At 47.4% G+C, this 14274-nt stretch overlaps 1 protein-coding gene across 1 annotated transcript in view; it reads right to left on the reverse strand.

Annotated features, from left to right (window-relative positions):
* LOC140203998 (uncharacterized) overlaps window positions 1-14274 on the reverse strand; it is a 79648-nt gene that overhangs the window by 50863 nt on the left and 14511 nt on the right. Inside the window, exon 3 of the mRNA XM_072270218.1 lies at window positions 13779-13784. Within this exon, the coding sequence (XP_072126319.1) occupies window positions 13779-13784 (6 nt within the window). The remainder of the gene's footprint in view (window positions 1-13778; window positions 13785-14274) is intronic.

Here is a 14274-nt window from a genome sequence, read left to right on the forward strand (position 1 = left end):
CACCCATCTCAGACGTTTCCTCGTCTCCCCTCTCCCAGCAGGCAAAAGATGAAAAAGCCCAAAAGTGTGTACCACCAGGCTCGAGGACAAGTTCTGTCCCACTGTTATCAGACTCTTGAACTTGTACAATAAGATGGACTTTTTGGCCTCACAAGGTACTTTACAATCTGCCTATCTGGCACTTTATTCTTTACCTGCACTGCTCATTTTCATCGTCTGTACACTTTATTCTGCATTGTTATTATCATTGAAAGGCTCACTAGCGGGAATCACAGAGACTTCAAATACAAAGAACTTAGCAATGCCCATGATCCCAAATGAGACACCCTCAAGACAAAGTGAAATCAGGGCTGGAGCTAAGACAAACAATTAGACACAAAAAATAAACGATCTGAGGACAAGGCACATCCACGAGTTAACAATGAGAAAATGCAGTCCACGTAGTAACTGACCAAACCCTAGTTGTGACAATGACCGTATTTCATCTCAATGCACTGTGTAATGATTTAATCTGTAGAAGAGTATGCAAGACAAACGTTTCACTGTAGCTTGGTCCATGTGACAATTATAAACAGATACCATCCATACTGATGCGGTATGTACTTTTCCAGTGTTTGAGAAGACTTGTATCGTGCACGAGATCCTCTGGAACCTTTACCGATGCACACTACCAGCGATTCTGACAGGTTGAATCAGTCTGTTATGCATCAGGTGAAGAGTCTCAGCCCGAAAAGTCGACTGTTTGTTCCCATTCATGGTTGTTGCCCGACCTGCTGAGTTCCTCCAGCGCTTTGAGTGCGTTGCTCCAGAATTCCAGCCGGTGCCATCACTTTCAAATGACCGTCTCCACTACTTTACACCGACTGGCTTCGGGTCTCATGCTAGTTCGTCACCAAGACTGAAGCGAGTGATGTTGGCCCACGTTGCTCACACAACCCCCCACACACTCCAGTCATCTAAAACACGCTGAACAGGGCCGCACTTGTGTTTCGTCCCCGCAGTTCAGGAGTGGAAGTCGCAATCTCCGCAGTACGGCGCGCGGCCTCATTTCCCCAGACAACTTCGGATCGGTCGCTGAATCTCGCGAAGACCTCCAGCCGCCCATTCTTTCCGCTTCGCTCTTGTTTCTGTTTGCCTCGCCAGCGAGGTCCGACGCAATGTCCCGAAACCTGCGGCTCTGCACAAGTTCTCTTCCGGATCCCCGTTTGCGTCCTTCCTCCAGAGGAACAGGGAGTTCAACCAATCAGAGTCCTCCACAACCCGTCTCCGATGTCCATTCTCCAATTACAAGGAGGCAGCGATCGACGCCCCGCCCAGGCAGACAGGTAAATCTTGAGACCACGTGGCCTCCATCCCTGTAAGCTCATCAGCAAATCACAGCGGGCGCACCAGAGATGGTCATCAGCATCCCAAAAAGCGGATACGGATCAGTGTCGGTAATAAGTTAGCGAGTTCGCTTTTAACTGGTCTCTTTAAGTCATCTTATCTCCCTGAAGAAGGGTCTCGGCCGGAAGCATCGACTATACTCTTTTCCATAGATGCTGCCTGGCAATTTTGGTCATGCACGTTGGTGGGAGAAATAAGCAGGCAGACTATTATTTAGATGGGGACAGAATTCAGAGATGCAAAGGGACTTGGGAGTCTTTGTGCAGGATACCCTAAAGGTTCACCTCCAGGTTGAGTCAGTTGTGAAGAAGGCAAATGCAATGTGGGCATTCGTTTCTAGAGGTGTAGAATATAAGAGCAGGGATGTGATGTTGAGGCTCTATAAGGCACTCATGAAACCACACTTGTGTGCAGTTTTGGGCTTCTTATTTTCAAAAGGATATACTGACATTGGAGAGGGTTCAGAGAAGATTCACCAGAATGATTCCAGGAATGAAAGGGTTACCATATGAGGAACGTCTGGCAGCTCTTGGGCTGTATTGCCTGGGGTTCAGGAGAATGAGGGGTGATCTCATAGAAACATTCCGAATGTTAAAACGCCTGTACAGATTAGACATGGCAAAGTTATTTTCCATGGTAGGGGAGTCTAGGACAAGAGGGCATGAATTTAGGATTGAAGGACATCCATTTAGAACAGAGATGCGGAGAAATTACTCTAGTCAGAGTGTGGTAAATCTGTGGGATTTGTTGCCACAAGCGGCTGTGGAGGCCAAGTCATTGGGTGTATTTAAGGCAGAGATAGAGAGGTATCTGAGTAGCCAGGGCATCAAAGGGTATGGGGTGAAGGCAGGGGAGTTGGGATGACTGGAAGAATTGAATCAGCAATGATTGAATGGCAGATCAGACTCGATGGGCTGAATGGCCTTCTTCTGTTCGTATATCTTATGGTCTTATGGTTTTAAGACCAACACACCACACACCTTCTTAACAATTCCATCAACTTGCTTGGCAACTTTGAGGGATGTAGAGCCTTGGACTCCCGAGATCCCTCTGCTCCTCCACTGCTAAGAATCCTGCTGTTCACCCTGTATTCCATCTTCAAGTTCGACCTTCCAGACTGTATCACTTCACTCTGTTCTGGATTGAACTCCACCTGCCGTTTCTCAGCCCAGTTCTGCATCCTATCAATGTTCCATTATAATCAATAACAACCTTCTACACCATCCACAACACCCCAACCTGCATATCATTTGCAAACTTGCTAACCCACCCTTCCATTTCCTTATCCAAGTCATTCAGAAAAATTAATGAGGATTCATCATGATGTTACTTCTTTTGGAGAATGTTAATTAGACAGAGAGATTGGATAGGCTGGGATAGTTTTCCTAGGGTAGAGCAAACCGAAGGGTGATGTTTTAAAGCTATTTGACATTATAAAAAAGGCATAACTACCACAGGTAGTCAACAAATTTTCCCCAATGTTAGGAGTACCAAAAACAAGAGGGCATAGATTACAGTGATACAAAGGAACTTTAAATATGATTGGAAAGGTTTCTTTTTACGCCTGATTTATATAACATTAGGGAAGTTATTCAGAGAATTGTTAGTCACTGCTAGCCCCGGGGTGAAACTGTCAAATACTAGAAGTCAAGACACAAGAGACTGTGGATGCCGGAAATCTGGAGCAACACACAAGGGAGCTGGAGGACCTCAGCAGGTCAGGCAGCATCTGTGCAGAGAAACGGACAGTCAATGTTTTGGGTGGATATTTTCTCTTCTCCCCTCTCCCACTGGGCAGAAGGTACAAAAGACTAAAAACACATACCACAGGCTCAGGGACAGTGTCTACCTCGCTGGTAATAAGACTATTAAATGAGTTCCTAGTTTGATAAGATGGACTCTTGACCTCACAAGTTACATCATTATGAACCTGCACTTTATTGTTTACCTGCACTGCACTTTATCTGTAGCTGTTACACTTTATTCTGCAATGTTATTGTTCTGCCTCAATGCACTGTGTAGTGATCCAATCCGTATGAACAATATTGCCAGGCAAGCTTTTCACTGTATATCGATAAGTTACCATTGCGTCCTTGCTCCTCTGCTACAATAGTAGCAGGAATAGCTGTGGTGTGGGTTGTTTCACTCTTGCCTGTGGATTAGGTGGCGGGACCAGACCTCGCTGCACCTTGGGCCCTCAACAGATCTCTTGTTCATCATCAAGATGATTTTTCATGTAGGGCTCACAGTGCAGAAGTCCACTTCCTCGGTTCCCGTATGGCACAAAGGTGCTTTGATATCAGCTGTGAATATATTCAATGACTCCACCTCCATTGCAATCTCATGCAAAGAATTTCAAAAGATTTTCATCCAGAGATTTCTAATCTTTATACAGTGATATGTGATCGGAGTGCAAACTAATTGACCTCTCTGCTCAGGCTTGTGCGTAGATCTCTGGAGCTGGACATAAGCCCCCTGATCCTGACCCAGAGGCAGGATAATCATCGATACTACAGCCATTTGGTCCACCTAGTCAATGCCAGCCTGGTCGCATCTACCTGCACCTATATCATAGTATTCCACACCCCTCTCAAACATGTATCTATCCTTATTTCTCTTAAATGCACTTGTCAGCCAAGCAGGAGATCACAGAGAGAGTTGGAGTCAGTTCCCTGTGGCTCTTGTGCATCAGTTTTCAAAAAGGAGTGCTGCCTAGTGGGGTTTGTCTACTGAGCAGGAGGTTGCAGAGAGAGTTGAAGATGGTTCCTTGTGGGTTTTGCGCACCAGTTCTGAGAAGGGTCTGGGATCGGTCTGGCAAACGGGAGATTGCTTGGGCTATTAGTAACTTAGCAAGGGCCAATAAGGAAAAGAGAGTGTCAGCAGAGCGGCCATTACGTGAGTGGACCTGAAGGAGACAGCCAGAAGCCAGGTCCAGGGATATCTTGATCGGGTCCACCACATTCTAAAGGAGGAGGGTGAAAAGCCAGAAACCATGCTACATATTGGTATGAAAAGGAATTAAGTCCTAAAAATACAATATAGGGAGCTAGGTTGAAAGCTGAAAAGCAGGATCTCCAGCGTGTTAACTTTTGGATTGCTGCCTGTGCCACATGCCAGCGTGGGCAAGAATAGGATTATTTGGCAGATGAATGCGTGGCTGAGAAACTAGCGCAGGGGGCAAGGTTTCATATTTCTGGATCATTGGGATCTCTTCTGGGGAAGGTATGACGGGTGGGTTACACCTGAACTTGAAGGGGACCAATATCCTTGAGGGTAGGTTTGCTAGAACTATTGGGGAGGGTTTGGCGGAGAGGGGGAGGATGGGGACCAGAGTGATAGGTCTGAGGATGGGTAAGTTGCCATACAACTAGACGTGTGTAGTGAGATTGTGAGGAAAGACGGGCAGATGATAGGGCAAAATTGTAGTCAGTGGGATGAGTTGAACTGTAGGCTGGGGCAAAATCAAAAAGAGTGATGAAAACAGGATTGAAGGCATCATATTTAAATGCACACAGTATACAAAATGAGGTAGGTGATCTTCTAGTGAAGTTAGAGATTGCCATATTTGACATTGTGTCTATCACTGAGCCATTGCTGAAAGAAGATCATAGTTGGGAGTTTAACATCCATACAATTTGCATTGAATCAAAAGGACAGACAGGAAGGCAGAGGAGATTGTGTGGATCTGTTGGTACAAAATTAGAAAGAGGTGACATAGGATCAGAAGATGTGGAATCGTTGTGGGTTCAGTTAAGGGATTGTAAGGATAAAAATATCCCAATGGGATTTATATATGGGCCTCCAAATAGTAATGAGGATGTGGGTTACAAATTACAAAGGGAGGTGGGAGATAGAAAACACACATAAAGATGGCAGTGTTTCAATAGTCATGGGAGATTTCAATATGCTGGTAGATTGGGAAAACTGAGTTGGCGCTGGATCCCAAGAGAAGGAACTTGCAGAATGCCTACAATATAGTTTTTTAGAACATCTTGTGGTTGAACCCACTAGGGATAAAGCAATTCTGGATTGGGTGTTGAGTAATGAAACAAATTTGATTAGGGAGCTTGAGGTAAAGGAATCCTTGGGAGTCAGTGAGCATAATATGATGGCATTCACCCTGCAGTTTGAGGAGCAGAAGCTAGGATCAGATGTATCAGTTCAAGTTCCAGTTTAATTATGATTCAATCATACAAGAATACACATAAGTACAGCAAAACAAAACAGCGTTACTCCAGGACCAAGGAGCAAAACGCAATACCAACAGTCATGCACAGCAGAAGGCACATATAAGAAAGCAGTACAACAGAGTTGTACAAAAAAAAATGTGTAGTCCAGGCCCCTGAGTCCATGAATGCTCAGCAGTCTGCAGTCGAACATGATACAGCCTGTCTTCTGCCGAGCAAACACTGGGGGCAGCACCAACTTCAGCTTGGACGCCACAGCACACCACCTCCAACACTCGGACTCCAAAGACTACCGCTGGTGGCTTGAGGCCTAATCCTCGCTACAACCAAAGCCACTTCAGACCCCAGGCTGTGGGAGGTGTTGCAAAGCACTGACTGTGACACAGCTGGGGAGAAGACATACTGCATACAGTGGGGAGGTGAGAAACCACTGATGTGAGGTCAGGAACCAAACTGTAGAGAAGCCATGTAACTTCTTCAGCTCTGAGAAGGAGCAGACAGTGATCACTCCAGTGCAGATTGGGAAAGGAACACCCACTGCAACGAGAGACCGTGTGTGTCACGCTGGGGGAGGTGAGCTCACCTGATCTGTTACTGGGAATGTGTTCACCACATCCTTGTTTCTGCACCAGTGAAACATTCATTCTTTTGACTGAGATAAACTTGATCCATTATGCTGAGAATATTCAAATGTTCTTTCCTCCTGTTTCCATTTGAGGAAAGCAAGTAATTCAGTCATCTCTTTACTGACTGATCACTGAGGTTCTGAGGAAACATTGTCGCCCTGCTTCAGGCACATGAAGGAACTCACTCAGTTGTCCAACCTGATGAGACACCAGCAAATTCACACCAGATTCAACTGCTCTGCGTGCAGGAAAGGATTCACTTGCTCATCCCACTTGGCGACACACCAATGTGTTCACACCAGGGTGAGGCCGTTTTCTTGCTCACATTGTGGGAGGGGGTTCATTCAGTCATCCAACCTCCTGACACATCCAACCATGGGAAGGACTTCAAGTAACCTGGCAACATGATGAACTGCCAGAGAATTCCAGGCAGAGAGAGGTGTTCACCTGCTCTTACTGCAGGAAGATTATACAAATTCCTTCAGCTTGTAGGGACACCAGTAAGTCCACAGCAGGAAGCAGACATTCACCGGCTCCAAGTCTGGAAAAGGGGTTCACTCTTTCGTCTGACCTTCCAACACGTCACACTTGGGAGAGTCTATTCACCTGCCCTGACTGTAGGAGAACTTAACCTCTGGAGACAACGACAAACTCACAGTAAAGGAAAAGTTTAAAAGTTCATATGTGTGACATTTAAACACGACGGCTTCTAAGACAGTGGTGAGTCACAAGTGACTGCAAGTTCTGATTCTGTAGTTGTTGCTGCTGTTGATCACATCCCGGTTTGGACCCTGGTTACTGGGCACATTTGGGTTGTTTCCCCTGGAACTGCAGGTATTCTGCACCAATTATAAATAAATCTGTTCTGTGTGAACGAACTGGGCTTGAGGAGGATGTGAAGAGACTTTGAATGAATGCGTCAAACTGAAGGGATGGATGAGAACATGACAGATGGAATCAAAATTGGGAAAATCAGAGGTCATCAACCTCAGTGGGATATTCCCGATGTAAATGGGATCACGGGGTATCAGAGGGCAGGAAAATGGTGTCCAATCACTGTCAGTCGAAATTGTGGACTAGTGGAGCAAGTGGGAGGAGACAAATGACCTGTTCCTGTGATATGACGGATGCACAGAGCAGGAAGCGCAACCCACTGTGGGTCCTGCAGCATCTGTGGAGGCGGATGTTGTGAGTCATCGCTCTGGGTTTACTGATGCAGGGTCCCAACCGGAAACAGCAACTTGTACCTTCATCATCCACAGACGCCGTTCAACGTGGTGAGCCCTATCAGCGTCCTGTTCTGTGGTTCCAGGCTCCAGAATCTGGTTCACCTGGGGAAATGGGCCAAGTGCAAAGGTGCATTTTTGGAAATTTAAACCAGGGCAGGGCTCGCACAGTGAATGACAATGTCCTGAAGAGTACTGGAGAACAGAGTGACCTACGTGAATGGAGTTCCCTGAAAGTGGTGATATGGGCGTACGGAGTGGTGAAGGTCACCTACCCTCATCAGTCAGGGGCTTGAGTGCAAGAGACACCACGTTGTGTTGAAACTCCACAAGGTGTTGATGACACCAGTTGTGGAGTTCATGTACAGTTCTGGTCACCTCTCTATAGGAAGGATAACATTAAGAAAGCAAAGATGGAAGATAGACTCACAAAAATGATACCAGGTCTGGAAGGCTTGAGTTATTAAGAGAGACTGGATGGAACATGGAACACAACAGCACAGTGTAGGCTCTTTGGCCCATGGCTGTGCCGAGCTTTTAACCTACTCTAAGATCAATCTAATCCTTCCTTCCTACATTCCCCTCCATTTTTTTCTATCATCCACGTACCTATCTAAGAGTTTCTTAAATGTCCCTAATGTATATGCTTCTACCACTCTGTGAAAAAACATTTTCCTCTGCTGGTTATTCCCTCTGGAACATAGTAGGTTGAGGCATTGCCTACGGAGGTTTATAAAATGGTGACGGGCTTTGATAATTACAGCTGTTTCTCAGGAGGAGAGTGTCAAACTAAAGGGTATCAGTTTCAGGTGACAGAGAGAATTAAATGGCTCTTTAGGGGCATGTTGTTCCACACAGAGTGGTGGGTGTCTGGCTTATAATGGTAGAGGGAGTGGGAGAGGCAGGTACAGTTACAGTGTCTAAAAAAACTTTTGACCGGTTCCATGGACAGGAAACGTTTACAGCAGGGGTTCCCAATTTGGGGTCAATGGACACCTCGATTAATAGTACTGGTCCACACAGTAACACTTTTGGGAACCTCTGGTTTAGATAGATCTGGGCCAAATGCTGGTAAATTGGACAAGTTCAGGTTGCAGCTCAGTCAGTTTGAACCAGTCGGGTTGAAGGACCTACTTCCATGCCTTACACCTCTGACACCGTCTGCCATCTCTTGTGTCTTCACACAGCCCACTGGGAAGGGCACTGATGCAGGATACGGAGGGGTTTCACCCTGATATCAGTGTGTTGCACACATCCACCAGCCTCAGCCTGACAGCTCCGGGTAGTCACAGACCAGCTGCCCTCTCAGTGCTCGGGATCAATGCCGCCTGCAGTGGGGTGGAGATCATGAATATCTACACCAATATTTTGTATATATGTGCAGCCTCCCTGGCCACCCTCAGGGTCGCTCGGCTCGCTGTCGTCTAGGGGAAACAGCCTCGGCCCCGCCAAACTGGGTAATTCGTTTGTGTGGATGCTGTGTGAGGTACCCCACCCCGCCCAAATAACAGACAATACACCAGATGCAATTAAATGATTTACAGTTTATAGATATTACTGGAACTATATAATTAAAAGAGAATAAAATATAAAAGGAAAATAAAAGGCGCCACACTTATAAAAGTTCAATCTCTTCGTGCACAAAAACCGTTGGAGCTCAAGGACCTTCTTCTTCACCCTGCGACCCCCTCGGACCACCTCGACCGGCCGCCTGGGACCAACAACGGTGGTCGACCAGACGCTCCACACGAGTCTGTCTCCGTCTCCTTGCCGAACGTCCCGCTCGGGGTCCGACCCCGTTAGCGGACTCACAGCACCTGGTCCATCCTCCGTCTCGCTCTCCCGCCTTCTGCCCCAAAACCCCGCGCATACAGTATCTTCAAACACACCAAAACCATAACAACTATCCCAATTGGTTAATAGCACTCTCTTATCACCCTCTAAACCACAATAAGCTGCTAGCGCAAACTTTCTCAGCGTTAAAGCACAACAAAGCCGCATTCCCCAGATTAACATAACAAAAACGCCATTTTAATTAGCCTCCGCAGTAACATAAAAATCGAAACCCCCTTACACTCTCCCCCCACCAAATAAAGTCATGTCCTCATGACTTCTAAATAACTCGCCACCCAGTCCTACAGACACACAACACACACATACACAGATACACACAGTGACAGTGCTCCCCAAACAGTGGACCTTACTCCCGTCCCACGGGCGCTACATAGGCCAACCTATCTGGGAGCTTCTTAACCCTCTGAGACCTCCGTACCCCCTCACCTAAACCCACAAGGCTCAGACACTACTGGGATACCTCGGGCCTGCTTGCCAACTCCTCTCTCACTCAGGCCACCACTACAGCTCGGAGCCCCCTGTCCTGTGGCCGGGGCCCCGCCTCTCCTCCTTCCTGATCCTGCCGTAACTCAGACTGCCCACAGCTAGCCCTCCCCACTACACCTGACTCAGTGGGAGAAGGGCCAAAGGTCTGTTCCTCAATCACGGGGAAGTTAGCGAAAGGCAGCATGTACCACATGTGCAGCACATCATCCTTCGAATCCGTATTCTTCCTCATTCCCTCGATCGGTAGCTGCTGTTTGAGTTTCTCCAAACTGAAACATTTAGCTGGGGCTACCCCTTCAGCCTCCTGCAGTCGAGACGTCAGCTTCTTCGGGGACTCCTTCAACTCTCGCCACAGCCTCAGCATTTCTGACTCAGGGTTCCTGGCCATCTCAATCTGGGACGCAGTTACCCCACCAGCTTCTTCCACCCTGACTTGAAAAGCAGCAGTTAAAGGATGTTCAGCCTCCGGTTGTTTCTTCCTGAGGGCGTCTTCCAGGTCAACTTTCAGTTTTTCCACTTCATTTAAACTCGCGATAGTCATCTTCAGGTTCCTTTCAAGCGTCCGCCTCCCTTTTCCGAGATCGGTCCTCCATTTCTTTACCTCCTCGGGAGTGTAGTCAAACTCCCCTCCCTGGGCTCTCGGTTTTCTGTTGACCTTAGTGAGAACACTTCCTTGATCTTCCCCAACTTGTAAATCTTCCAATCTGTTCTGAATGGACGTCTTGAGTTTCTGCTGATACCTTCGAAGGTGGGTCATTGTTTCTTCTCGCTGGATTAATTTGTCAGTATATGACCGCAGTGCGGTGCAAATCCCCTCTCTTCCCTGTGTCTCATTCAGATTGACGACCTGGGTTTCCATCCCCAGGTCCACCACCGTCTGTCCCAACACCAGGAAGTTCAACTGGTATGTCGGGTCATTTTCGTCACATTGCACCAAACTCCTCCGGCCAAAAACTCCTCCACATTTGACACTTCGCTTCGGTCGCCCGGGCTCAGCCACTCGCCTCGCCTCATAGTCCCCCCAGGCGAATCCAAGCTCTAGGCAGTCATCCACATACGTCAAAACTCCACACACCTTCACTTCCCCCACGGTTTTCCTCATGCCCCGCGGGAAGGATGCAGGGGCTCCGGATATGCCCTTGGGCATCTTTTCGGATCGGAAGAATCCTAGGGAACTAATAAAGGCCATCTTCGGATCAACAGCCGCACTCCTCAGGATCTGGCAACATCCACCCCTCCGATGCAGCACATTAAACCACATCGCATCATCCACACACACGCTGCCTTCATCTTCCACGCCGCCAGGGTCCAGTTGCCGCGACCTCTCTCTCACTGAGGTGTCTTCAGCGGTCAACTCCCCTCCCTCGTGGTGGTTCGGAGCATCTACTAAGAGTCTCACCCTCAGCTACTTTCCCCAGGCCGTACCACCGCTGGGTCTCGTTTAAATTCGGTACCGGCTCAAGGCTGCTACACACGTCCTCAGAAGCAACTCGACACGCTGGGTGCCCAGACAATGCCCCCATGAACTCCAGGGTCATTAACCAATCATCGTCTTCTGGATAACTACTACCACTAGTACCCAAAGTCTCCGGTGCCCTTGCGGTTGTCAAGGGTAAATGCTTCAGACACCGGTTGTAAAACGAACTGTCCAACAACTTGACCTGTGCCCCGGGGTCGAGGATGGCTTTAGCATCGCTTCCCTCTATCCATAGCGACACCCTGGGGCGTGGCCCCTCTAAGCCTTCAGGAATAGGGTCTTCTCCTTTCGGAAGTTCAGTGGTACATTGCTGGGAACGTGCTTCCACAGAGACCCCAAGCCGTTCCCCCCACTGGGCCTCCACTAAGTTTCCCGACACCTCTCTGATCAGCTGAACAACTGATCCCCTGAAATGATCCCCCTGGCACTACAAGCAATTTAGCCGCCCTCCTCGCCAGAGAAGACACACTGAAAACTTTCCCCCCTCTTTCAAATAATTGACAGCTGTCACTACGGTGTAAGTGAACCAGTCCTGCATTCCCTATAGTCCTCTCGCGTTTCACTTGATCCCAGCCGCCTGTACTTGACCCATGACTCCTTCTCCTGATTACAGCCTCAAATGCTGGAGCATCTCAGCAGGTCAGTCAGCATCTATGGAGGGGAATACACTGTCGAGGCTCCAGTCCAAGACCCTTCATCAGAACCGGAAAGGAAGAGGGCAGAAAATGGTACAAAATGGTGGGGGAAAGGGAAGGGACACAAGCTGGCAAGTGAAGGGTGAAGCCAGGTGAGCGAGAAGGTAGATGAAGTGAGAAGATGGGAGGTGATAGGTGGAAAAGGTAGAAGACTGAACAAAAGGGAATCTCATAGGAAAGGAGAGTGGACCATGGGAGACAGGGAAGGAGAGGCACCAGAGGGAGGTGATAGGTGGGTGAGGAGAAGGGTTAGGGTGGAGGATCCAGCATGGGGAATAGAGAAGGGGAGAAGTAGGAGAGGGGAGAAATTACCAGTAGTTAGAGAAATCAATATTCACACTGTCAGGTAGCAGGCTACTCAGATGGAATTTGAGGTGTTGCTCCTCCAAACCGAGAGTGGCCTCATCATGCAGACAGGAAGACATGGATCTCATTCATAGTTCCTTTCTCCAGTCGTCCTTGCCCTTTCACTTTAACAGGTACGTGCAGACCAAGAACACTTGATTAAAGGCTTCAAATTTAGAAAGGTCTCCCACTTGCCAGGCGTCCCTTTTCCTGCAAACAATCTTCCCTCAGCGAGTTCTTGTCTATCTGTTGAGCTCGGGGTGGCACACTAGAGAGGTGGCTAGCATCTCACTGTTGCAGCGCCAGCAATCCTAGTTCAGTTCTGCATTGTCTATAAGGGATTTGTACTCTCCACATAACGGTACGGGCTTCCTCCACGTGCCCCATTGTTTTTCACACATTCCAAAGACCGACGGGTTGATAGGTTATTCAGTCACATGGGTGTAATTGGGTGGAGCAATGATGTTGGGCCAGTTACCATGTTGTATTTCTAAACAAAATAAGCATTAAAATTTATAACATTCCCTCTTGTTGTTTCCGATTCCCAGCATCGGGAATATTGTTGTGTTGTTATTTGCATAGTTCAGATGTACAGTTCATTCATCATTAATTCCATAATTGTTAGGGTGAGTTCCCTCACTGGGGAACACCTGGGCATGAATTTGTTTATGGTGGGGAGGGTGACATGGGCAGCCACCAAACAGTACTCGACAGTTTGTAGGTCAGGCTGCAGTGGCTGGGATGCAAGATGACTGGGGACCTCATAATTGTACCACGTGGAAATGTTCCACCAATCTGCTCGGGAAAGGCCTGGCTTATTGGCCCAAAACTCACACCGGTATCACAGATTCTACCTATTAATAAAAACCACCAAAACGCCAATGATATCTTATAACCAGATAACCATATAACAATTACAGCACGGAAACAGGCCATCTCGGCCCTTCTAGTCCATGCCAAACTCATACTCTCACCTAGTCCCACCAACCTGCACTCAGCCCATAACCATCCATTCCTTTCCTGTCCATATATCTATCCAATTTTACTTTAAATGACATCGAACCTGCCTCAACCACTTCTGCTGGAAGCTCGTTCCACACAGCTACCACTCTCTGAGTAAAGAAGTTCCCCCTCATGTTACCACTAAACTTTTGCCCTTTAACTCTCAACTCATGTCCTCGTTTGAATCTCCCCCACTCTCAATGGAAAAAGCCTATCCACGTCAACTCTATCTATCCCTTCATAATTTTAAATACCTCTATCAAGTCCCCCCCCCCAACCTTCTACACTCCAAAGAATAAAGACCCAACTTGTTCAACCTTTCTCTGTAACTTAGGAGATGAAACCCAGGTAACATTCTAGTAAATCTTCTCTGTACTCTCTCAATTTTGTTGATATCTTTCCTATAATTCGGTGACCAGAACTGTACACAATACTCCAAATTTGACCTCACCACTGCCTTGTACAATTTCAACATTACATCCCAACTCCTATACTCAATGCTCTGATTTATAACGGCCAGCATACCAAAAGCTTTCTTCACCACCCTACCCACATGAGATTCCACCTTCAGGGAACTATGCACCATTATTCCTAGATCCCTCTGTTCTACTGCATTCTTCAATGCTCTACCATTTACCATGGAAGTCCTATTTTTATTAGTCCTACCAAAATGTAGCACCTCACATTTATCAGCATTAAACTCCATCTGCCATCTTTCAGCCCACTCTTCTAACTGGCCTAAATCTCTCTGCAAGCTTTGAAAACCTACTTCATTATCCACAACTCCACCTATCTTAGTATCATCTGCATACTTACCAATCCAATTTACCACCCCATCATCCAGATCATTAATATATATCACAAACAACATTGGACCCAGTACAGATCCCTGAGGCACACCACTAGTCACCGGCCTCCAATCTGACAAACATTTATCCACCACTACTCTCTGGCGTCTCCCATCCAGCCACTGCTGAATCCATTTTACTA

This window comes from Mobula birostris, chromosome 10 (assembly GCF_030028105.1).
Source record: "Mobula birostris isolate sMobBir1 chromosome 10, sMobBir1.hap1, whole genome shotgun sequence".
NCBI lineage: Eukaryota > Metazoa > Chordata > Chondrichthyes > Myliobatiformes > Myliobatidae > Mobula > Mobula birostris.